At 43.8% G+C, this 24,861-nt stretch overlaps 3 protein-coding genes and 1 non-coding gene across 9 annotated transcripts; 3 read left to right on the plus strand and 1 right to left on the minus strand.

Moving 5' to 3' along the window:
• The first annotated feature begins 162 nt into the window (after positions 1-162).
• On the plus strand, positions 163-21,023 carry LOC117227090 (uncharacterized). 5 transcript variants are annotated; one of them, XM_033482032.2, is made up of 14 exons: positions 163-420; positions 788-915; positions 4,039-4,136; positions 6,346-6,492; positions 12,639-13,002; positions 14,526-14,894; positions 14,973-15,185; positions 15,262-15,717; positions 15,783-16,218; positions 16,405-17,940; positions 18,468-18,662; positions 18,731-18,904; positions 19,141-19,523; positions 19,796-21,023. In XM_033482032.2, the coding sequence occupies exons 3-14, from the start codon at positions 4,051-4,053 to the stop codon at positions 19,883-19,885; spliced, it is 4,449 nt and encodes a 1,482-aa protein (XP_033337923.2). In that variant the 5' UTR covers positions 163-420; positions 788-915; positions 4,039-4,050; the 3' UTR covers positions 19,886-21,023. The 5 variants fall into 5 exon arrangements, with proteins under 5 accessions (XP_033337923.2, XP_076377679.1, XP_076377680.1 ...); XM_076521564.1 differs by lacking the exons at positions 163-420; positions 788-915 and adding an exon at positions 1,450-1,674; XM_076521565.1 differs by lacking the exons at positions 163-420; positions 788-915 and adding an exon at positions 1,450-1,674 and having other exon boundaries at positions 16,405-17,925.
• TRNAC-GCA (transfer RNA cysteine (anticodon GCA)) lies at positions 5,057-5,128 on the plus strand. The gene has a single exon. It is a non-coding gene; the product is annotated as a tRNA-Cys (tRNA).
• Positions 21,024-21,078: 55 nt separating the features above from the next.
• Positions 21,079-22,863, minus strand: HDAC3 (histone deacetylase 3). Its single transcript, XM_033482041.2, has one exon. It carries the CDS (start codon positions 22,536-22,538, stop codon positions 21,237-21,239), a length of 1,302 nt encoding a protein of 433 aa, XP_033337932.1. The 5' UTR covers positions 22,539-22,863; the 3' UTR covers positions 21,079-21,236.
• A 161-nt stretch (positions 22,864-23,024) lies between these two features.
• LOC117227099 (uncharacterized) lies at positions 23,025-24,473 on the plus strand. Of its 2 annotated transcripts, none has more exons than XM_076521595.1 (2): positions 23,025-23,789; positions 23,914-24,473. In XM_076521595.1, the coding sequence occupies exons 1-2, from the start codon at positions 23,511-23,513 to the stop codon at positions 24,187-24,189; spliced, it is 555 nt and encodes a 184-aa protein (XP_076377710.1). In that variant the 5' UTR covers positions 23,025-23,510; the 3' UTR covers positions 24,190-24,473. The 2 variants fall into 2 exon arrangements, with proteins under 2 accessions (XP_076377710.1, XP_033337953.1); XM_033482062.2 differs by having other exon boundaries at positions 23,181-23,819.
• Positions 24,474-24,861: the final 388 nt, after the last annotated feature.

Consider the following 24,861-nt stretch of genomic DNA (forward strand, 5'->3'; position numbering starts at 1 on the left):
TATGAATAGAACAAGGACGAAAATAATTCGTGATAATGCATCGGTGAGCACTTGGGATTTATCAATCGATCCTATTCCACTGAACAGGGCAGGACCCTTTCTTTTTAATGAGAATGTATAGGCGGCGAAGGTCGAAACGTGACAGTAAATTACATTTTCAGATTATACGTCGCGCACGGCCGTCCCTCATGGATTATATAGCTGTTCATCACGCCGACCATCTATCCATCCATTTTGCCCATCCAAGTCGAAGACGATGCGTCGTTCTTCGGCAGTCTCGCGCCGGCTGTCGTTCGCAGCGCCCGCTCTCCGATCTCTGTCCGCACCGCGAGTTCCCTCGGATGGTGACAGCAAAACCGTTTATTCTCTTCGCGCTAAATCGCGCACATGTGCCGTTGCACTGGCTGAGTCTGCCACTTTGTAAGTACCGTAAAACGGCAGTGGTTCCTATGATTCGAAATGCGAATCGACCTGGCAATCGCCAGCTGTTCCGGGCTGCATTCTAGAAATCACGCTTCACAGGTGTTTATACCGTTAATCTCGGCTGCATCACGCTTGTTCTTTCTATCAACTTGAACTCTCTAACGTCTGTCTTCGCTGTCAAATACTTCGTATTTTTGTATGCATAATGGATCAACAAATTATTTGAACAACTTGCATAGCTACCGTGAGCTTCGTAATTAACTCTAGCAACAAGATCGTGCATCCTCAGGACATGGAGGGTTTCCGAAGGTTAGGCCAAGGTCAACGCACAGAGCGAGACTAACTGTGTCTATTTATTTTGCAGAAATCAAGGAGAGGACCGATCGTCAACAGGTGTCAGGACCATGGATTCTCACGATGGAAAACCGAAGTCCACCGACAGTGGTCCACGGTTGGATCTACGTGGGACGCCACGAGCCATAATCACATCAGGTGGGCAGACTCAGACAAGTATTTGGAGCGCGACAGTGCTCTCTGAGACGCGGGCTGAACGTTTTGCGGCGTAGTCGGCGAGGATTCCCTCGTTACCTAATGGAACGCGAACGGCAAATCAAATTAGCGGCGATTAGGTCAGAAGGTTGGCTGTTGCGGTACGGAGCAAGGTCATCGCGGGCCACCTATCTACTGTCTAGCTTTGAATCTATGTCGCGATTCCTCTACTTTGACCTATTACTACTTCTACTTTGACTATTCTGCCTATTAGTCACTTAACCCTTTAACGTCCATTTAACATTTGGCATTATTGTAACAACATGATTAACAAAATTTTATCGAAAGGCGTACGGGTACCGGTCAAAATGCAACGGGCGTTAGCAGGTTAGGTGCGAATTTGAGAAAATGCGGCAGGGTGCGATGCGTATATCAAACTGTTTTCGCGACCATAGCGTGGGGAGGGTGAAACGCGACGAAATAGCGAGCGCGAGACGGTGGAGGGAAGAACGGAATGACGGCCAGGAGAGGTCACTCACGGGATAATGTGCCATGGAATGGCACGGACGTAGCCAGTTCGCATTGAACTGCCGAATCGCGCGGATCGAATCGAGTTGGATCAGAACACTCCGCTCACTTGTTTGCTTCCCAGTCCGTTCGCTGTTTCGCTCGTTATCGAGGCTGTCTGGTCTCGAGGTACAGGCGTTTTACGGTTCGCCAATCGGGGATCAGCGGAGACTAACATTGGATACCTATGTGCAGGTGCGACCGCCGATTCTAGCTCCTTGTTCGCCCTAGAGGTGCCCAAAAAAATGGTCAGGATATAGAAATTAGCCTAGAATGTAGACCGGCTGGTTGGTGTTCTTAGCAGAAAGTGTAGATCGAGGAAAGAAGTCTATCACCGCCACACCCTGCGGCAAGAAATGAGAAGCATCTTACGGTGACTGTAATTCCGTCTGCACTGTCTAGTCCGAGTTTGGAAATTCGTCCAGTTCCTACAACAGTGTTTAATTAATACAGCGGCCAGTCGCTTCTTTCCAAGGTCTATTGCAAAGACAAAAAAATTAATATGTTTCCTCGGTCGGGTAAATGGATCAAGCGTTGGAGAATCGATTAGACTTTAACGAACATCGCATTGTTCTATAATGAACACAACTGATCGTATTCGATATCGACGTGTTTGGGAATCGCCGGGAATTTGTCAGTTCGCCAATTATGTAAGAGAGCGCGCGATTCGAGGAACGATCCACGCCAGGAGGAATTCCAGTTCCCTTCGCGCGCAGCTCAGCCGTGAGTAACCGGTCGTGTGTGCACGCGGTGTGCACAGGCTGCGTGCACAGATCTATGGAGTGGATATCTTGTATCGTTATGTATCACAGCATAAAGGTGCGAACGGTTCTACGTGCACGTTTATTAATTCTTCTGCTCGCGCACGGTTCGTTTACCCGTTTGATTATGAATTACCGTTGCCTTCGACGCTTCCCTAGCCTGTGCACACCGTGCACTGGAAACCGTTCACCTCTGCCGCCGGAAAACATAGGCGTTCGCCGAGCATAACGACCATGCGCGAACCGTTAACGAAATTTTCTATCGTTAGAACCATTTTCTAAACCGCTTTCTGTACCTATGTACGGTGTATGGTTTCATTTCTTCGTTCTTAACCAGTTTTTAAACTTCATTGTGTGCCTATAGAAAGATAAAATTTGATCCTACTTTTAACAAAGTTAATAACATACGTATTATAAGGTGTAGGATTGAAAATGGTTCTGATAGGAATGTATAGATTATTCGAATTGGTTTTTCCCTGGCTAGGTTCTAATTTATGGAGAACTAGTTTATACGCACAGTTACAAGTTGATCCAGAACTCTACATTGACTGTCTCAGAAATTGTATCGATATTAGTAAGATTGCCTACTACAAGGAGCTCGGTAGTGTAACATTTAAAATCTATAATCTGACCGATCAATGTCCTGGGACATTATTACAAATCCTCATGGTATTCTCATTTCTATCACAAAGTTCTGTATCACACCTTGTGTATAATGCTGTTTGAGCGGACACGAGTGCAGGGTGGTACTTACGTACGTATGTGCAGAACGTAGTTACGTACCGGGCATGCATCTTTATTATTGGCCGAGAACCCGTACGAACGGCTAGGGTTCGATGAACCTTTACAACTACGTATACGGGTCTCGTACCCTTCTGATCGAAGTACACTCGCTGAAAATCGCCCGTTCAGCGGTGCTGGTGCACGATCGCCCCGCACTTTTCGTGCCTGGAATTATTCAGATGCTGGTTCCCATAATCGTCCAATAAGCGCCCTCGATAGAACATTGCGACATTTGATTAATTACAGCGCTCGGATAAGTTCGTATTAATCGGTAGGACTTTAGCTAGAAAAAAAGGTAGGAGGTGATTCTCGAAAGCGTTATCTGTCTTCTCCGCGAACGACATGTTTCAAGCACGTATCTATACATATATATTGGACTTATCACCAGCGATTCGTTTCTTATCGCTTCACCTGAAATTCCATAATCTTTGGCGCGAGCAGTAATGCTTAGACTGCGTCTGCGAACAATCGTGGTACTAGGATAATGCTCGATCGCGTTGAGATTGAGAGTAGCTAAGAGATATAGTGCAGTTCCTTAGTTTACGTGATTCACCGACGTGCCGTCACCGCTAAAATGATCCGGCAATTACTGGACGCTTTGGGAGGAGGATCCACGGTAGAGCCATATAGCCAAAATATGGGACCCTGTCCTTGTCACGATATTTCTAGCCGAGAACCGTCTATTCCCGTGATTCCGGCATAGGTGCACACCTCCACCTACATTGCAACGCACCGGTCTCGCGTTTCCGAGTGACGTCCTTCGTTTCTATAATTATTTGCCGCATGTTTCGTTTCTAGCCGCAAAAACAGATCGAATTATGTTCTAGTAAAAGAAGATATCCTCTCAAGGATGTTACGGTTGCGGTTTCGTCGTTTTTCTTATACACCATTCGCGCAGATTCTTTCGTATCCGCCGAGCAGAATTAGCGTTAGGATAAATACATGTCGATTTCATTAATTTTTATTTTGTTTTGGTACGCATCGATTCTATTTCATGGGATCTTGTTTCTTCCAGGCTCGAAGCGGAATGCCCGTGGGATCGGGCGGGCGGATATCCTCTAAACGCGAGACAGGTGGATCAGCACAGATCACGAACAAGTCCGCTAAGACTCGGTGAGAACTATTATTCTTTGATTACATGAAGTGTAAGAGTTTAGTGACAAAACGCTGGGAACGCGTCTGCGCCTATGAATATCATTGCGAAACCTTATGAATCGAAACGTATATCGGTCTTATCTCGTGTTTGTTTGTTTTGGTTGGCTAACGATGAGTAACAATTCTAATGACGCCTAAGCGTATTTTGTATGTACGTTATTTTCGTAATCAAATTTTTACTTTCGCACGAGGAAATACAACAAAAATCGTATCGTAGATACTATATCGAACGCTTCGTGAAATTTGGCCCAGAATTCTACTATGACATCGAGTGATAAAGTAGAATTTGAATATTACCATGGGTAACATGTTACCACGCGATAGGTGGCGCAACGATGACAATTCGGCACACTGTAAAGTTTCCATCAGTTTTTGCATCTCTAAACATCTTGCTATATTTGTAATTATTTCCTTTTTTATATTCTGTATTTTACTTGTAAAAGCAGGCAGGTGGGAATCGAACAGAGTTGAATAATTCCGAGCACTTTAACTCTAACTTATATGCCTGAAGTCGATGGTTTGGCAACGTTGCAGCTGCCATCTTTGAAACTTTTGAATTTAGGAACAATCACGGGCTGGATCACGATTGCAATCGTACTTGGTTTACGCAAACAAAGTTCGTTTCGTCTGTCATGTGCCCAAGAAACCGGACGGACCATTATATTTTCAAAAATTCCGATATCTAATTGTTACTGTCATTGGTGTCGATTTTTTTACACGAAATTGTTGTCAACTTTTCCGTTGTATCTGTACCAGGTCAAACTTATATCTACTTCTATCGAATCCCGATTTACATTTGAACGTTGAAAACAATAAAGTAAGTTTTTAGTTTTATGATTGGGCAAATGTCATGAGAATTAGAGGATGATTTCAACATTGGGGATATAGCTCAGTGGTAGAGCATTCGACTGCAGATCGAGAGGTCCCCGGTTCAAACCCGGGTGTCCCCTAATTATTTTTTTCTTTCTTTTTTTCTACAAAATACGGTGATATATCGAATCAGAGTTATAAGAGATTACAATGGGTAAGAGTGTTTGGTTTTTGCTCAGCACAGGAATATTAAATTAGGTACAGCAAAATTAATGTTTGCTTATCGCAATAGTTAAAAAACAAGGCATTTGTAGAATATTGAGAATAATATTATCTACGCTATTTACGACGTGAAATCGATCCGATTCACGAGATCGTCTGTAATAGACGGATCGAATGACAGGGAGCATTGACCAGTGGTCAGCTGTTACGGTGACCTCATCAATTCGCACCTTTGCGATCAACACAGCGATCGTTTGATACGTTAAAACTGTTAAAACTGGTGATGCATGTTTTCGAACGAGCGTTTGGCTTAACCCAGTGCAACCGACAAAACTATCGTTGATGGTTTTATCGGTTGGCGTTGTCAAAAAGTCAGAACCAGTCGAATGACTGATAACGAACGATTGCCGCGTGCTCCTTAGCTTATGCAACCGCGAAACGCGTGAAGTGTCGCGTGCCCCTCGACTTATGCAACCGGGCAACGCGCTGTTAGAGCGGTTGGTAGTTTTTCTTCAAGAACATAATGGCGTTGCATTTGTTTTCCATATCTCATGAATATTAAACGCAGCCTCTGTCTATATGTTACTTGTACTATGCTTTTTTGTGTGGTATCTGCAGATTCCGACGCGGATCTAAAATGATAATTATTTTCTTTGTTCAAAGACTTTAACCCGTCTCTCGAGCTACTATTTTACGTTATTTACAACTACAACCACTTTATCTTCCGCGTTACGTCCTCGCTGCGCCAAGGATGTTACGCAATACAATACTAACTGCACCTACTAGGCTACCTACATGCCTACATTCAATATCTGCTATATTATTTACACCACTAATGTTTCATTATTTTTATGGCTCTCGCTATCGTACGTTCACTGTACTACTTCAACCGTATATACTACATTAATTTAACTGTACCTGTATTATGTTACTTCAATTGCGCGTACTGTATTAATTCTATTAGACCAATCATATTGCAGTGGAGGTATAAGGACATATTGACGATTTTATACAACACATAGTGGCGCAGGTGTGCATACCAGAGCAAAGCACGGCACGACCTTGAGCTGGCCACGAGTCCTAAGATTTCTATTGAACGACGGCTAACGGTGATCTGTCTCGCCGTGGATTTCAGATCCAAGTCGGAATCAAGGCCAGCGTCCGGCGTTGGGAGAAAAAGGGACGCGATCACGTCGCTTTTCAGCCCGAAAAGGCCAGCGAGCAGGAAAGCGAAGTATGCTAGCGACGGACACCTGCCGAGGATAGAGGACCAGCTAATAAGGTGAGTGTGCCGGACTATGCTGACCGAATGACGCGATTCTCCAGAAAAATCGGTGAGTTAGCACAAAATTGTGGAAAACGAACTAGCAATTGATTCCCACGAGGGTACTGGACCAGCTCAACCGTTGCTAATTACCGTCGACATTAATTACAATCTCTCTCATGCCGGTCATCCGTTGCATTTTCTAGGTAACCGAACTCGGCTTGCTCGACCCAGAAAAGTGGAAGTCTATTAGCAACCACTTTCTCCCCGTGTCCAGAGTTGGTTCTATCGCCGGCGAACATGTGTCTGATTTTTCGAAAACTCACCTAATCGTCGTGAACGAGCCACCAGAAGATTAAACGACGTCAATTGGTCGGCGGGGAGAGAACCCGATGACTTCATCCACTGATTCGTTGCTCGTTAATCTAACTAACGCTGCTAGCTAAGGCTATTACCTCGAACCGTTCCGATGTAATGTTTCATTGATAAGCGCGCTGGTCTTTACGCCAATGCTACCTGATAAACCTTTAGCTAGAGCTTTAGACCCGAAGCATTCTCCTTTTTAACCTGTCAAATCAGGAGCACAGTTAGTTTTTTCTTGGTTTGCCAGCTTCATCGGTTCCCTCTTGTTTTAGGGACCTAGGACCTCCCTTCTCATCTCCGAAGATCCAAGCTATCTTCCGAAAACTTAGATCTTCTATGCGTTTCTGTGTCCGCATAGCGCGCACGTGTCTCCTCGGCTTAACGATGTCTGTTCTTCTTGTTACTTAATTAGAGGTCGAGCACGCCGGTTCTCGCGAAGCCCGGAGAGCTGGCGACCGCTCTGTCGACTCTCAGCAGACGACGACCCACTCTGACACTCTGACAATAAGACCGGCACTCGGCCGGCGTCGGACGACCTACATACCCAGTGAATCAGAAGTCAATGAGCGTTGCTTGAAACTTGGAACCGTCTTGGATCGGCTCCACGGGCGAAGCCGAGCTGCTACCGAATTTGATCCGTATCGTTCCGTCATCGAGACTGTCGTGATGTCTGTTATGGAACACGACTTCCTTTCTTAAGTTTTCGACATCATCGTCGCCTTACAACCAAAAATTGCCTTTACTCTTTAAACTGAGTGGCGTATAAACCCTAGCGTAATAGATTTCTGGGAGACAGTTTGTAAACCTAATAGTCGAAACTGTATGGAAAGCTTGGTATCATCCTACAGAAATTTGGGAACACAGAGGGAGCAGAGAAGAAGAGTTATTAAAATAGAGTGCGAAGAGGCTGTGAATGGGATCAAGGCTGACGCGAGAATACACTTTCGCCTCGCTGTCGTGACCGTCGAATATTCGGACCGACTTATCCAAATGTAGAGATCTCGGGAAACTCTCCCGAAGAGCTGCATTGCCACTATTATCTTCGAAGAAGTCGAGGAAGATACGGTTATCACCAGGTGTGCCGCCTAGCAATCGTAGATAAAGAATTCCTGCAAAAAAGTTTACTGCGAAGGATTTCGAATCTATAAAACGGCAAATCTGTGAACATTACTTCATAGAAAAATTATTCAGCTAAAATATGCTCCGATTCTGGCTTCTGTTTTAGAAGAGAATGCTACAATGTCTGTTTCTGGACGACGGTCTAATCGGTGTTTGCCTCGACGACGGTCACTGTTCAAACAATGATCGAGCAAACAGTTGTTTGCGCAAATGAAGCGCGGAAGAAGAGTCGCGCAACGCCTTGGCAAAGTTTTCGGCTAGATAAATTAATAAAGCTGCGTTAATCAGACAAAACTGCGCTCGAACGACCCAGCTGACGTCACGCTGCCCCGTTCTTTTAATCCCCATTTTCTCTGCGACCAACTCTCAATTGACTTTGCCCTTATTCAAAGGCCAATGTGAGTCTCGCCTGACTTCTTAACGCGCTTTCATTCATCCGGGGACGGTGATCCCTGGAGTTTAGCCAATAGAAAAACGCGGAATTCTCCACGATACAGTGTCTTCGCTTCTCACAATGTTGTTAGTTTATATCACAAAATCATGGTCTATTGGTCAAAAGAAGCTATTATAAGCGTTTGTGTAGCTCAGATCTTGAAGAATATTTTAAAACGCGGTGGCTCGCACGCACTGTTGCATAGACGACCGCGTGGAATATTAATTGAGGTATCAATAACGCTGGTCAGACGTAAATACTTGGCTGCATCGATGAGTCTACGTGTCCACGAACATCTACCATTGATATTTATCCGGCGTGCCGCGAGTGCGCGCGCTCAGAAAATACTAACGTAATCATACGCTGCCCCGGACAATTAGGGGATCTGTAGTAGAGTGATTTGAGGGGACAGCGAGACGGCCTGCCTTGCATGCTGATTACCGAACCAAGAATATACTTGAGTGTAGCTAGAAGACTTGCATGGGAATGACTGGGTGCAGGCTACAATCTATCTGCGAGTTAGAACGTTCTTCAAGATGAACTTTCTTCATTGGTAAAACTGGAAGCTTCTCAACTAATCCAATAACCACTGTTCTAGCATAAAGCTCGGAGAGTGGCGACCTTGCTGCTCGGTTAGGTCCCTGATCCCATCCGGTAGTTAAAGGTAACCCTTATTCTCGTCCTAATCTGCAGCGGTCTCCTGGAACAGAGAGACGCTATTCTAACAGTTCTCGTTTTTAGGCTGATGAATCATCGAAGGCAGAAAAAAAAAGAGGAGCATGCCGGCTGTGTAGGGACTTTCGCAACACCCAGTACAATGACTCCATTATGAACAGAGCTCCGTGGTCCCGTCCTGGGCTCCGGGTCTTGTCTCGGGCAGAACATTTCGGCGATATTTCGAACTCATATACTCAACTCGTATACATATAGACCGCGGTCTTGTTTCATTCTTACTGTGGAACGGCGTTCCAAAGATATTCTCGATGACGAGGAACATCGCCATGGCCTCGCCGCCACCGGGCAGACTCATATTTCCGCTAAACCCGGGGAAAAAGCGCGACGCTGCATACCGGTTCCGTAAGCGGACACGTGCACCGCGACTGCACTGTGAACTGCAACGCGACTGTAACGATAGTGTCGCGGACACGGGCCCATTACGGCGAACAAGCCGGCTTTACGAGCTTGTTAGAGTTAGATTATGACGCGACGTGATCAGGTATATTGGCAGTTATTCGCGCCCGCAAGTTAGAGCCGGTGTCGTTTCCCTTCTCGTAGAATCGCGGACGATGTCCGGTTACACCACTGAGAATAAGATTTTGTCTATCCGGCGATTCCTCGGCTGTCCCCTCGGTCCGTACTTCTGATCATATTGCCTCAAGTCACCCGGTACACTCGGCAGTTCCTCGAAGTCACGAGGATGCTAAAAAAATTGTAAATTAATTTCACGTTATACCGTCTAAATTCTCGACTGTTCTTTGAATCTAACGATCTTTGAATGATTTCAGATCAGGCATATTCTGTAGCATAACAGTGAATCAGTCTAACAAATCCACGTTCTCTGAAGCGATCCGGTCACAATCCAGCGAAGCTTGTAAATACAGAAACTCATGTATCTTATCGCATTCTTGATAGGTGCGTGGAAAAGATTGGACACTGATATCGGCGGGTAGTTCTGCGAGCGCTTAAACCTCCAACAGGATGCAAAGAAGGACTAAAGTATAAGGTCCCTTGAAACTATGGTCAAGCGATGAAGTTCCCTAAAATTCTGGATTAGAGTAGGAAGTATTTTAAAGTGTAGGGCCCCGGTTTGCTACCCCTAGAACTAGTCAGGAATGTGGTGTTAATGAAAGTCTGTTTGTAGGGGGTCGCAGCGACCGTGGGTCGTCCCTGAAATAGTGAGACTCGGCTCGTAGCAGGTAGTCCCGGAGAAGTTCTGGCCACCGGGTACATACCATATGTCGACCGTATGAGAAAACTGGTCGACGGTGAGACGTCTGCAGATTCCGTGGCCTCCTTAAGCAGCTTCTACTTCCCTTCCCCAGCCTCGGCGCTTGTCTGACCATCCTCCGCGGAGTATGTACTCGTTCCCAGAGTGCCAGGACCGGGGCCGGGGCGCACAGGCTGTCTTAAGCCCCACCAGTTCTCCCGCGGCAATTATCCCTCTTTCTCTTCGTCCTCCGCGTTTGTTCTTTCTCTTTCTCTCTGGCACTCTGCTTGGTCGGCTGAAAAATCGACCAACGAGACGAACGATCGAGCCGCATCACCGGCCCAATCGAATGCCCACCAACTTCACGAAACGCTAGCCTCTTGTCCGAGAACGGATCTCCGTGGATCTCCTCAGACTGTAGATTGAACAGCCTAGTGGTTCGTCGTTACTTTGTGGACATTTGGTCTTCTACGAAAGTACACTCCGGTGTAAAATGCTTTAAGTTCATTAACAAGTGTGCCACACATGTTCCTATGTAGGCTTTAGAAGCTAGCTACAGCTTTTAATTGATCAACCATCGAAAGACTGCAACTGGAACTCTTCCGAATGTTCCCTTATCGAGCAGATTGGAAAGAGTCTTTGCTCTAATTGGAGAAACCTGATAGAATCTTGCGCAAGAGAAATTTCACTTCCTCAACCGGATGAAAACTAGCCTCCCCAGATGGGCCCTGGTAGGAGCCCTTATTGGCTGTGGGCCCTTTCCTGGTAGGTCGATAACGATCCACGGGATCCCTTGGAATTCCGGAAATCCATCTCCCAAATGGACCTCGTTTAAAGTATCTTTAATTCAACTTGTATCATACAAGATTTTGTTCAGCAATGAACTTTCTCCTGTTCTGGGTGTTACTCTAGGCATTAGCATGCCTATCGCATAGGCATTTTATTATCTTACATTCTCATATTATGACTGTTTGTTCAAAAGCAAATTTCTCATTAAATAATGATAAGTATGACAAACTCTTTCAGAATCAGGAAGAGATACGCGGTAATACAAAGTTTAGAGGCGCTAAACTGTCAAACATGTTCTACAAAAATCTCTCAATTTATTCAGTCAGGAAACCCAAAACGGGCCTGATGCGCATACAGCCCTGCGCTGACTGTCACGACTAGCTGGTGGGGGTAGCGTCTATAGTGGGGGATAGTCTCGAGTTCGAGATTCGTGTTCAGTTACCGATGCATCCTCGGGGGGTGAGCGTCGTCCTCGATCATTCCTTTTTGCACCTTGTTCTCGGAAAGTGAAACAATCGTCTCGATCGCAGTGACGTTTTCCGCAGAGATTACGTCGAAGATGAAACGTTCGCGACGAGCTTTGTCGATCGCGATCCCATCCGATATCGCCGATGCATTCGAATGATTTGTGTGATCGTTTCAAGTGTCTTCTCCCCGTGACATGATCGTTTCAGGATTCGGACAGAACAGTGTGAGAACGTTTCTCGAGCAAGCTTACGTCGGATCGAATACGTGACGAGTGTTGGTAGCGGCCGCGCGGCCGTCGAGTCGTCAACGAATGCAACAAGTGGTTGGTTTCGGAGGCTGAAGTGGAAACAGGATGGTGTCTGTTTTCCTTGATCTCAATGGATCATCCCGATGAACCAGCTTCTTCTAGCCAAAAATTCTGAGAGGATCCTCGTGGAGACGAAAGTGGCTCGAGGTCGCGGCTCGGCACGGCGTCTTGCGCATATCTTCTTCGAATTCTTCGGTGGACTCGTGTCACACGCTGCGGGGAGGATCCGATTATCTCCCCCCTCGCCGCACCCCGTGTAACTTCGGCTTCCACGAACCAGAGAGAAGATATTTCCTCGGTGTTTCTCTTCTCCGAATTGTGAAAGTGGTCTGTGACTCTCTCTCTCTCTCTCTCTCTCTCTCTCTCCTTCCTTCCTTCTACGCAGAGAGCATCCTGTACGATCACGTTAACTGTAACACGATAGTGATCGTCGTAGAACTAGTCCTGACTGTTATCGGCCGAGCGAACCAGTCGGGGTGGATTCTGAAATGAATTTCTTATCGACTGGGATCGCGTTTCGCGCGTCCTATCCCCGTGCACGAGGATCGAACGCGATCGAAGACTTTCTCGGATCGTGTCCGTGTCTGTGTCCCGAGACAATGTTCCCCAAACGAGCGTGATTCTATCGAGACGTGTCACAGGCGAAGCGGATCCCCTTAATCGATATCCCCCGTGGTTCGGAAATATGAATTTAAGATTGAGTGCCTAGTGAAACGGTGACGGTCGACCATGATGAAGTTCAAATCGCTGTTTCGCAGAGGACAACAGAACCAACCGGCGCAGCAACCTCAGCAGCAACCAACGCAGCCGCAGCAGCTACAACAGCAACAGGAGCAACAGCATATCCCGCTGCGCCAGGCTGCCAGCGCCTCCTCGCTCGAAGCCAAGAACGAGAATCCTACCGTGGGGAACTGGGGCTCCCTCGGTAAAGAAGGAGCCAAAGGGAACCCGAAGGGAAACTACAACTCGAAGGGACCCGCGAAGGGTTCCAGGATGCAGGAGCTTGAGCGTGAGATCGAGGTGTTGCGCAAGGAACGCGGTCGGCTCGAGTCCAGTCTTAGGGAGGCGTCTTGCGAGGCTCAGAATCTTCGCGAACTACAAGCCGAACTCGCTTCGATCAAGGTAAATTACAATTACATTCACAGACGTGGAGGACGGCCGCTCTCGCGAATCGGCTGCCCTCGATCCTGCGCCTACGCCGACCTAACCTAAATCGTGTAACTCTTTGTAACTGATATATCTCTTTACCTGTTTACCTTTCTGTTTTGTTGCTCTTGTAAGATCTTGCTTTAATCCATGATAATCATAATTGTTCCGAAGTTACACCACAGAGATTTCAATGCCAGTTTGCCTCTCGTTTAGATCCCCCTCTCTTGTTTGATCTCCGCGCGTGGTCCAGACTCGATCCTCCCACCTGAATCTTCTATCCCCGATGTCGCACGTCGTGTAATATCGTCGACCTTACAAGGAAAACAAACACGGGGGAGACACCGTCGATCGAGGGCGGTTTCGAACCGCCATCGAGCGGTTGCGATCCAAGGCGAACGTGGCCAGCGTGGGTGATCCGTTTTTTTTTCTTTATTTCATTTGTAGACTATATGTATTACGAAAAGCGGACATTGCATAATGTCATAGGCTCGGTCCGTGGTACCGATTAATTTTACAATCTATTCACTTCGCCATGCTGTATCTACAATTCTTCCTTTCCTTTTTTTCATTAACGATGCTTTCGTAACCTCACTTGTCGACTCACTTAGTGGCTCATTGTCAGACAGGAAATATGTAAGAATGCATTAAAACTGCTGTAAATACGCTTTATTGTAGTCTTCCGCTAACGAAACATTTCATAATCGCAATCGTTCGCGGAACTGTTTGAATATCATTGATTACTCGATAAAATTTCGAGGAAACTTTCTTTTCCGTTTTGATTTCTTTATCGATTTAAATTTTACGCACTCCCCAGAAAAATGTTCATAGAATCTAAAGCACATTTTTAATGTGCACAATAGTATTTTTTAAATTCTTAATATGCTGCCAATGTGCCGGTATTTTGAAGGTTAACATTGAAGTCCCGCGTGTTTAAAGTTTAGGCAGAGGGCGCGAAGTGTGGGGATGTTTACGAAGGAAGGGAAAGTTTGTGAAGCGAAACGACCGCGAACGCTATGAAAAAACGTTGTCTCTCTTCGTCCACGGTAAACGACAAGAGTCACCCTGATTTCGAAATTGTTTACGTTCGCACGACGAATCGTGAATGCTGGGTTGTCTGTTTAGCCTTTTGAATATTTAGTGAAACGGTCGTTGTAACGGTTTGCAGACCTAACCTCGATCAATGACACTTATTGCCCGCGTTTCTGGTCGGGAACGTTGAAAAATCATTCGCCTTGAATCAGCGAACGATTTCTCGGTATTGTCACGGTACACCATGCGGCTAAGCGTATCGTGTTTCCTTGTATCGCTTGGCCCGAGTAATTAGAGTCTAGTCGGCCTCCATGTTCTCTTTTACATAAGCGATTCCGCCATCGTGTTTTCTTTTTATAAATAAAACCAAGAAGAGAAACATGTTCACGTTTTCGCCAAGAAACTTTGATATATTATATTCCGATAACATTACTAACTATTTGTATACCTTCTGCTTTAAAACATAGGAGCAGCACAGCTTGGAGTTAGAACGTTTGTCAGAGGAGAACGAGACTCTTCGTGCTAGGCTCAGAGACGTTGCTCACTCTCCACTATCCGATTCGGAGAAACAACAGCTGCTCTTGGATGCATCCAGACTACACAATTCTGCACCAGCGTCCATAGCTATACCTCAAGATGAAGCTTCTACCCCTGTCACATCTATATCCCACGATAGTACTCAGTGTACCACTCCAGATTGGGACAAACATTCTTCCAGTTCTGTATCAGAAGTTTCTGTCGCATGTCTGCAGGATAGAATATTGCAAATGGAGGAGACACATTACTCGACCAACGAGGAATTGCAAGCAACGATACAAGAATTAAGCGACTTACAAGTACGGTTTACGAGCTTACAAACGTTTATGTATGTGGTTCTAAGGTGCAGATAACAATTTCTTGCTTTCTACTCGCAGGCACAGCTTACCGAGCTGCAAGCTGATAATGAAAGGTTAACAGAGGAGAAGGATGTGCTTCTGGAATCGTTGTGCAGACAAACAGAGAAGTTGGAGGATTCCCGGTCAAAGGTGGACACGTTACAGGGTCTGCTTTTGAGAGAGGAGCAGCCTCAAGAGTCTTCTAAAGGATATAACACGGAGAGGGAACAGAAGCTAGTAGATCTCTTAAAAGTACAGACACTGACAGATGACATTATGTCAACACAATTGCATACAGAAGTATACTAACTAGATTCATTGATTACAGAGCGCTCAAGAAGAACGAGAGTCGTTACTGCAGAAGCAAGAAGAGCTGACCTCGGAGCTGAAGATTCTTCGAGCCTCTGCGGAAGTCAGTGCCACGGAAACGGAGCGGCTAACAAAGTGCGTTCACCTATTAGAGTCGACCGTGGAGGTGGCAAGCAATGAGCGAAAGCAATTGGATATGGAATTGGCAGAGGCTAGGCAGGAAGGAGCGAACAGGAGCATAGAAATTAGTAGGCTAGCTACGTTACTAGAGAATGCACGCGCGAAGATCGAAGAATTAGAACAGTCCAGGCAGGTGGAAAACAAAAGCGAGGCTGATGAACTGTTGGACGCTGCGAGGAGAGAGAAAGACACTTTGGAAACGCAGGCAGCTGCGCTTCAGGAACAGTTAGCTCGCTCTCATTGTGACCATGATCGTCTTAGAGATCAATACTCGCAACTTCAAGAGGAGTACAAAGTATGAACCTTTAAATTAGAACAAACTCTTGGGTAGGGAGAACTGATTTGGGTTATATATTTTAGGTAGCGCGAAATAACGCGAAATCGGCCATCGACGACTTAGAGTACCGATTAAATCAGTTGAAAGACGAACGATTGTCCGTGAGCACCGAGTTGCAGCTTGTTAGGGATTCCCTGGCGGAATTGCAGGCGCAATGCCAGAGGCATTTAGAGGACAAACGGGAGCTGAAAGCTGCCTTGAATGAGGCACAACGAAGGGAACGCGAAGCACAGACGAGACAATACGAACTGGAGAGAGCTCTGGCCGAGGAACGGAAGCTGAGGCAAGAGGAGGTCGTCGAGTGGGAGCAATTCCAAACAGATCTGTTGATGACCGTGAGAGTCGCGAATGACTTCAAGACCGAGGCTCAGAGCGAGTTGGAGCGGGTCGTGATGGAGAACAAGGCGCAGCGGGATAAGCTCAGAGCGTTGGAGGCTCAGCTCGATAAGCTCAATAAAGGTAAGTGAAACGCATAATCAAAGCGACACTTTGTTCCCAAACGGACAGACTTTATCAACATGCTCTTAGGAAAGCGTACAGCGTATTCCAGTTTATAATTTTCTTTTTGTTCGTCGCCGACGAGCCGGAGTATTATTAATGCAATATCTGTTGTCTGTTTTTTTCCAACTTTCATTCGGATGTCAGCCAGCACTCCAGTCCCCCAATGTAAGACATATGGTAGCATGACCAGAAGTAGTCGCAAGCCTGCGAGCAATATATTGAAACGTGGTCGTACTATCGTTAAGAAGCGGCACGACTCTAAGAAATGTACATTAAATTCTAATGTGTCGAATACTACAAATGATCCGTACTCATGTCACATAGATAACTCGAAGATCGAGGAACCCGAGGACCCGATGGTTCCCGAAGTAATTAATTTGAACACGGAACCACATGATAACTCTAGATTACAGGGTTCTAAAGAGCCTGTGCAATTGGACGACAAACTCATTTCTGGCGAAGAAATCGAATTTTGTCCTGTCTTCGATCTGGGCACGGTTCTGAATAGCCCAGATGATTCGCATGTCCTACAGAATCGTACGGATGACAGTAAGAGGTCCGACGAGTTGTTGAAAAGTTCAGAAGATTATCCGAAGTCGAATATTCCTGATGTAGCTACAGCTGAGAAAAGCGCTGTTACAAAATCATCCTTACTGAAAGATATCAAAGGTATTCAGAATGTGGGAAAGGATTCCTACGGCATCAGTATCTCGAATAGCAAATTTTATGTTCCTATGAATTACGTTTTCTCCGGTATGGAGAACGCGATGGACGACTTGAAGTTTGAGGCGGACCCAGGGATGAGGAAGGTGTTGCAGGAATGTACTCGAGGTGCCAATAGTATCATAGAACAAGAATCTCCTACATTGAGTACACCTACAGAGCTAGAAACGGACAAGGAGAATTTGTCCAAAGAATTTGACACCATATCTGAAGACGAGGATTTTCTCAATAAAAAGCGCAAGGTGCTTCCAAACAAGACTGAATCCAGCAGCGAAAACAGTTCGATTGTAGATACCGTTCAAAAGAACAATGTCTCCAAGGCTAATCTGTGGAATAAAAATTATTCGAGCTCTCTGGAAAACATCGATTTCCATAGGAAATCAAAAAGCGAGGAGGAATTGTTGCTCAGTGACTATGACGATATTAAAAGAAATACCATACATTACAGGGATAAAACAGACCAAACATATTTAAGGCCACGAAGTGTACCAGCTGAGCCTTACTTACACAGGAACTCTGATCATCTGTATCTCTCTAAAACTAACACAGAAATTACTAGGAAAGAGAAAACTCTATCATATCCTATTCTATCTTCCTTGGAAAATTTGCTTAGAGCTCCTGATTCGTTGAGTTTATCGCCAACACAGAAAATATCCAATGAGTTGCAAAAGACCAAGAGCTTGAGTCTGTGCGAAGCGAACAGGTTGAAACGTATACAGTTCATGAACACGAATCTGTCTGAATCGAATGAATCGACTACGGAACAGCAGACTGTGAGTAATCAGAAAGAATCGACGAACGTAAGTTCGAATGCCAAAGACAGTCATAACGATTCCGCGTTCACCGGCAAGGATAAATCTCTGATAGGGAGGACCTCGTCTTTAAGAGAAAAATTTGAGACGATCATTGAGGACGTGGAACTGAGACCAGGCCGGCAAATAGGTACAAAACGCGACCGTAAGTCGGCCAGTAGTGTGAAAAACGTGGTTGCTTGCATCGCAGAATTCGATCCCATATATTGTCTGTCCTGGTTTCTTATATACTCTAGCAAAAGAACACAGAATTTCACCCATCTCGTTTTCTAGACTCAATAACTCTTCTAGGTCCTACCTCTTATCACTTCACGTTGTTTCAAATCAGTTACCACCACTACCACACACATGTTCTCTAGTGTCGTCTCTTATCCTGAACATATTTTATATATATTTGCTTTATGTTTTGTCCCTCGTCGTGTACCGTGTACATTGGTAATACAAGTCTTGTGTAAATACAGAACTGGTAAACTCTACGTTGACAATCAAGGACTCGATGAGTTTTACTAGCGTTTCTTTTCTGTTTTTTTTTCCTTTTTCTTTTTTTATTTCGTTTATATTTGTGCTTTCTTTTGATTACATGTAAACATAGTGCTTATTGCTTTATTTTTTGTTTTCTCCGTCGTTGGTAGTGTTGTGTGGACGATGTCAATATACTGACAATGCTTTCAGCTAATCAGAAGGTGATGCAACAGCCGCCCCAGAGGCCTGCCAGCACTCCGACCGATACACAGCAATGCGTGCTGACCAGTGTGCAACAGGAAATAGCTGCTAGACGCAAGGCGAACATTTCAAGGCAGGATTCGAGGCTGTCAGTAAAGTGTTTGATAGAGAGCATTGAGAATGCCACCAAGCAGGCTAAAGCAGGTACGTAGAATTAAAGAGTTTATTCTGAAATCTACGTCGGCTTGTAATTAATAAACATGCGTTCTCAGGACCTGGAAGTCGTAGCAGTTCTACCTCCTCCCTTAATTCCATTGGAACAAACGACATAATGACGTTGAAAGCTCCGCTCAGGGATCAACAGCAGATCAATAACTTAATCTGCACGGCAAACTCAACCAATAACAATAAAACACAAGCGGTGATAACGAGAAAGCCGTTGTCAGGTAATTTTAATTATTAACTAGACACAGCTCGATGCTCTAGCGCCTACCTAGTCATCAGACAAACATCTTGCTACATCGATGGGTTTACATTGCAATCGTGCATTTCTATGACACACAAAACACGCTCGCACGCTGTCCACGCTTGATTAAACAAAACTATACGTTTGAATACGAATCGAAAGTATTACACGATATAACAACTCAGCCACGTTTTCTTCCAATGATTCCAAACGCAGAGACTAAGTCAACACCTGTGGTGTTAAGCCCTGGTGAGCTGCTGGACTCTGCCGCTTTGAATGCCAAGGCAATCGACTTTGTGCGTCGCAACAGCGTGACAGACTTGTCGGAGCGCAAAGACCCTCTTTGTGGACTGATAAAGAACGGAGGCTCGAAACGAAACGCATTGCTCAAATGGTGTCAGAACAAAACGTTAGGCTACCGGAATATCGATATCACGAATTTCAGCAGCTCGTGGAACGATGGCCTGGCGTTGTGCGCCATCCTCCACTCTTACCTCCCACAGAAGGTACCCTACGATACATTGACGCCAGTAGAGAAAAGAAGAAACTTCTCTATTGCTTTCTCCGCCGCTGAGAGCGTTGGTATACTCACCACTTTGGTAAGTTCGATTAGCGCAGTATAGGCAGCTATATCTTCATCATACGTTGCACAGACGAGACACAGTTGTGTCGTCCACTTATGAGGCAATTTGGGAAAATTTACTGATCTTTGTATACCATATTAAACTGAGCAGGTCCAAAGCACTGTTATAGTTTCTATAACTGCCGTCATTACTTGTAGATGTCGCCACTATTCCTTGTCTGTGCCGTTGCTGTTCCCCCATGGTGAATACTCTAGAATCCATTAATGAAAACCTGTTCTTTTCTATAGAACATAGGTGAAATGTGTCAATTGGAGCGACCTGACTGGCAACAAGTCATGACGTACGTGACCAGTATTTACAAACACTTTGAAACGTAATGTGTTAATGGTGTGTGGTCGGTGTTCCGTGTCACCGAGGCGGGTCCTCCTCTCCATTCAAATGAGAACAAGATCATCTAGTCAACCAAAAAGCAGAAGTAAAAATTTTCTATAGGTCAAAATTTCGCGAAGACTATTTTTGTGGATCTTTCCAAGGATCGCAGGATCAGCACTGCCTACATCCCGATTGCCGTTAAATAGCGATTGCGAGCGATTCGAAGCAGAGAGTACTCGTTTGAAGACTAAACACCAAATGGAATTGCTTTTCATTCTTTTATTATGAGACTGAGCATTTATATACATACGCATACATATATACATACATACATACATATATACATGTATATATGTATATATATATATATATATACTATATTCGCTGCACAGTATACTTGTAGTATAGACAGTACTACGATATCAGTGTACTGTATAGCGAGAACGAGGACAAAGAATTAGAGGCAGGGATTTTGTAGAAACCGTCGATTTGTCGGAGCAAAGAGGAAACAGATGAGAATTATAAGCTTTACCGATGTCTTCTGCGCGTGAAAATGCATGCTTCAGTGCCTCCTTGGCAGAGCCAACAATATTATTACATACTACTGTTGTGTGCAAAAGAATTTTTCTACGCCACCTGGTCTTTTGCATGCTTTCTAACGAAAAAGAAAAAACAAAAGCTAACGAGTGTGTCGAGTATTTCCGTTCCTCGTACCGTGAGTATTTTTGTACTTGTATTATTTTTCGAGAAACTTTTTTGTAAAGTTTACAAAACCAATGTACAGAACGAAGCGCCTTAATTTAAAAAAGCGACCTAATTTATTATATTAGTCAGGTTTAGTAGACTACGAGAAGAAGCCGGAGCAGCAAATTTTATTAGCATCGTTTATGTTTCTATACTCATTTTCGAGATATAGTAAGGAACGAACGAACGAAGATTAAGTTCTCTGTGATATAGCGAAGAAATAGCCCCAAAACAGAGATAAAAGAAACTTTATCGTTATTGCTCTTATTATTACTATTACGATTATTATTATAATTATTACTACTACTATTAATATCATCCTCATCGTCATTGTTGTACCATTGTAGACAATATGCTGTCTGACATAAAACAATAAACTTGCCTAATACTATCTAAAAATCCGCAAACAATTTAACTTTCAAAGGAACAGAATTTTATTTTACGAATAACCAGATAGAAGTAAGAAATAGTTTTAATGTTTCTCAAGGTATATTTACACAGTATTTACAATTATGAACTTAATATTATATCTCATGCTTTACTTCTCTACCTTAGTGTTCTAGGGCAACGTCATTTACGTCAATTACATTAGGTAGTTAATTCATTTCTTTATCACGATTCGCTCACGTCCATTTTATCCTGATCTTTCTCTCCTGAATAATACTCATTGGCTGGTTCAACCATCTTGTCAGTGTCCTGTGTATTCTGTCTAGAGTCCGGATCAGGCTCTGGCTGCCTCTCCTCTTCAGGTGGTAGAGCATCACAGGGGACATCCTGCATTTGAACGCTGGGAGAATGTTGTATCATTTTTAGATTATCATACACATGTCTCGTGATTGCTTCCAGGTATTGTTTACTGTTGGCGTTATCCTGTCTAGTGACAACATCGGGATGCAGGGTGAAATCAGGTGCAAAGTATTCTAAATACTCTGTGTAAGGCAACTCGTTGCTTATTTGTTCATCGACTAATAAAGAGGTCTCATACGTCCAACAACGTGCAACATTGCGCAGGGTATACCCACCCCCACCTACAGTGAGCAGAGGAACGTTCAAGTCTCTGACAAATTTCACACACTCCCCATGTCCTTTCGTACTTAAACTGAAGCAGCCAAGACGATCGTTTGCGAGGGAGTCTGCACCACATTGGAGCACAATTGCTGTAGGCTGAAAGAACTCCATTACATGAGATATCACAGGCTTGAACACCTGTACATAAGAGGTGTCATCGATTCCCTCCTTCAGTGGTACATTCACAGAGTAATATCTTCCACTTTCTGCACCGATTTCATACATGTCTCCAGTTCCAGGAAAGAAATAGTTTCCATACTTGTGGAATGATACAGTCATTACCCTGTCTGTGAGGTAGAATGCCTCCTGGACTCCATCACCATGATGAACGTCTATATCTATGTAAAGAACTCTTGCATGATATTTCAACAACTCCAAGATTGCTATCACAATGTCATTGATATAACAGAAACCGGATGCTTCAAACTTCTTTGCATGGTGTAATCCTCCACTCCAGTTGATGGCTATGTCACAGCAGTTGTTGTTCAGCTTCGTAGCCCCTTCTAAGGATGCTCCCGTGTACATGGAGCAGAAGTCAAACAGTCCTTCGAAGACAGGACAGTCATCTCCTACATTGAAGTGGCTAAGGTACTTCGTGTATCCTTGCAAATTCTGTGGTGTCACTCTTTGTAGAAACTCTACATACTCGTCAGAATGGAAACGACACATGTCATGAGTGCTGGCTCTATAGGGACGGTATATTTGCATCTTTTTATGCAGGCCATAATTAAGTACGAGACTGTGGATCACAGAAAGTCTATGAGGCTTCATTGGATGACCAGGGCCATAATGAAAGTTCCCAACGTCAGGATTATAAAAGTACGATACCTTTTTGTTGTAACTCATATTTGAGGTTACCGTAATCAAGTCAGGATATGTAAGAAATATAACAAATAAAAAGGATATCTTCGTCGTCAAGATATTTGCAGTGTCATCATAGAAGGCAGCTAATTCGAAGTTACAATTTTCCTCTTGATTTTTATTTAAAAAATTTTAGTTTACCGAAGATAGAAGTTATATCGTCCATATATTTTTCTTCTGATAGGTATTTGCCTTGCATGAAATTAAATGCGTTAAACTTCGCCTGGAATTCTTATCGGACAACAAGTTCACGATAACAACAATAAATTTTGTTCAGCAAGGATAACCAATATATACCTATTTTTTGACAGTTTTTAAACGCCATCTAGAAGGATGCTTCCGAAATAATTGATGCTCAGGAATTACGAACCACTTGCCTGGACATCAACTGTATTTTTTCAAGAAATATAAAACGATTTTAGTTAAACTTGCTCCATAGTAGTACAAATCGCTAAAATAATTTAATTAATATTTATAAAAAATCTTTTAAATATATATGAATAAAAATAATACCAGATCTTCGCTTTGGTGTAAAGTAGTTCTCATTACGTCAAAAATTTTAAAGGGTCCAGCGGTTGAGGAACGCTATTTGAAACATTAACTCGATTTACGATGAAATATTATCATCGAGTATAAAGATCTTTTTCAGATTTGAATGCAGTTAATAAATTGAGCAATCTGCGATCGTTTTCATAAAACATTTGTACATAAGTGGAAGTTGCGGTAAATTGATCAACTGTAACGCGGCCATTCTTATTTTCTGGACACTGGCGGTGACGGTTGGCAACGGGCAACCACGCTCATGTAACTGCTTGCAACGTACTCCGAGGGATGAACGCAATTTCGTTCGGTGTTCACTTTATTTATTTGCAATTCACAGTACAATTCTAATATAAGTCGAAGGCGTCCAAAGCATTCTAATCGATCTAGAGAAGAAGAGGAAAAGAATTGAAAACCATGAGACCGGATTCGCGAAGTGTTTCGTTCACGTTTCACCGGGAGGTGCTGAGCGTAAAAAATTCGCCAGAGATCACTAAGAACTCGAAGAATTTGAGGCGTCGGCTTCAGGATCGCTTTGAGAAGGATAAGTCCAGCGATTCGTGCAAGGAAAAGACGCCGAAAGACAAACAATCGAGTGACCGAGGCTGGAACAACTTGTCGCTCGGAAATATGTCAGCGGATTCTCGAAGGGCACTGCGGAGCGGAGCCGAGAAATTATCCAAGACGATATCTTCTGTACGCACAACCTTTGGAACTATTTCGCAGGTCTAACTAAATCAAATTTTAAACAATTCTATAGTTGCACAATGTCCTATTAAATCGTGACCACTATATTTTTAACAACTTGTTCCTGTTTTAGAAATTCAAAAGCTCAACACGCAGACGCCAAAGATTGGAAGAACAACAATCACCGAATAGTATGTGCAAAATACAAACACCTCAGACACGCACTCGTCAACTGTTGGGTAGAACCCCGACAAAGCTTTACAGCCCTTTTGGCATCGAGTCCCCCAGGCATGCATGGGATAAGGAAAACAGTGAAACACCGGTGCACACATCCCCAGGATCAAACAAACATTATATACAATGCAGGCCATTCCGTTTAACAAGAAAAGGATTCTCCATGCTGAGATAAAATTTTCTCCTGGTTTTAATAAGGTTTCCATAATGATCTCTTTACTCCCTAGCAACGCATTCGGAATTGCGTGCCTTGTGCAACTTATAATTGAATTATTTATTGGATTCTCCTGAAGGTAGCAATTTGTACCTACACACAATTATCATAATGTATTATCTATGATATTAAGCTGCTTTACATGTACATGTAAATGTATAATGTATAATTTATACCATTTTATACGTATTTATATTGATAATTATTACAGATGCAATATCAAATAAACATGCAGAATAAGAATATTGATCGAGTATAAAAGCAATTAAGATTTAATATTATTATCAGTATTATCTGGATTTTTTGATTTGTTCGATCTTCAATTCTTTATTCTCTGCTCGCATGGTAATTTAAAGTATGATTAGAGTGAATATTTATTAGATTCGTGTAGTTTCTAATTAATATTTAATTTACGGATTTTATGTATTATGCAGCGATACGAAAAACGTATAAAAATAAAAATGAAGCGCATATTATGTAAAAGATTTCTGTTCGGTTAGTAATACTATAATTTAAATCTTGATAAATGTTCTGTTATAGGAGAAAATTTCAAATCCAGATAAACATGGCGCCAAAGAGAAGATACGTTCCTGCATGAACCTAACCTATAAGAGTGATCGTTAACTGCAACCC

This window comes from Megalopta genalis, chromosome 5 (assembly GCF_051020955.1).
Source record: "Megalopta genalis isolate 19385.01 chromosome 5, iyMegGena1_principal, whole genome shotgun sequence".
NCBI classification, from domain to species: Eukaryota; Metazoa; Arthropoda; class Insecta; order Hymenoptera; family Halictidae; genus Megalopta; species Megalopta genalis.

Coding starts and splice junctions, on each gene's coding strand:
- LOC117227090 (XM_076521564.1), top strand. CDS start 1,465: ATGGAATGGCACGGACGTAGCCAGTTCGCATTGAACTGCCGAATCGCG. Junction 1,675..4,038: donor CATTGGATACCTATGTGCAG/GTGCGACCGCCG, acceptor TGTTTCTTCCAG/GCTCGAAGCGGAATGCCCGT. Junction 6,493..12,638: donor ATAGAGGACCAGCTAATAAG/GTGAGTGTGCCG, acceptor GCTGTTTCGCAG/AGGACAACAGAACCAACCGG.
- HDAC3 (XM_033482041.2), bottom strand. CDS start 22,538: ATGAGTTACAACAAAAAGGTATCGTACTTTTATAATCCTGACGTTGGG.
- LOC117227099 (XM_033482062.2), top strand. CDS start 23,511: ATGAGACCGGATTCGCGAAGTGTTTCGTTCACGTTTCACCGGGAGGTG. Junction 23,820..23,913: donor CCTTTGGAACTATTTCGCAG/GTCTAACTAAAT, acceptor TTCCTGTTTTAG/AAATTCAAAAGCTCAACACG.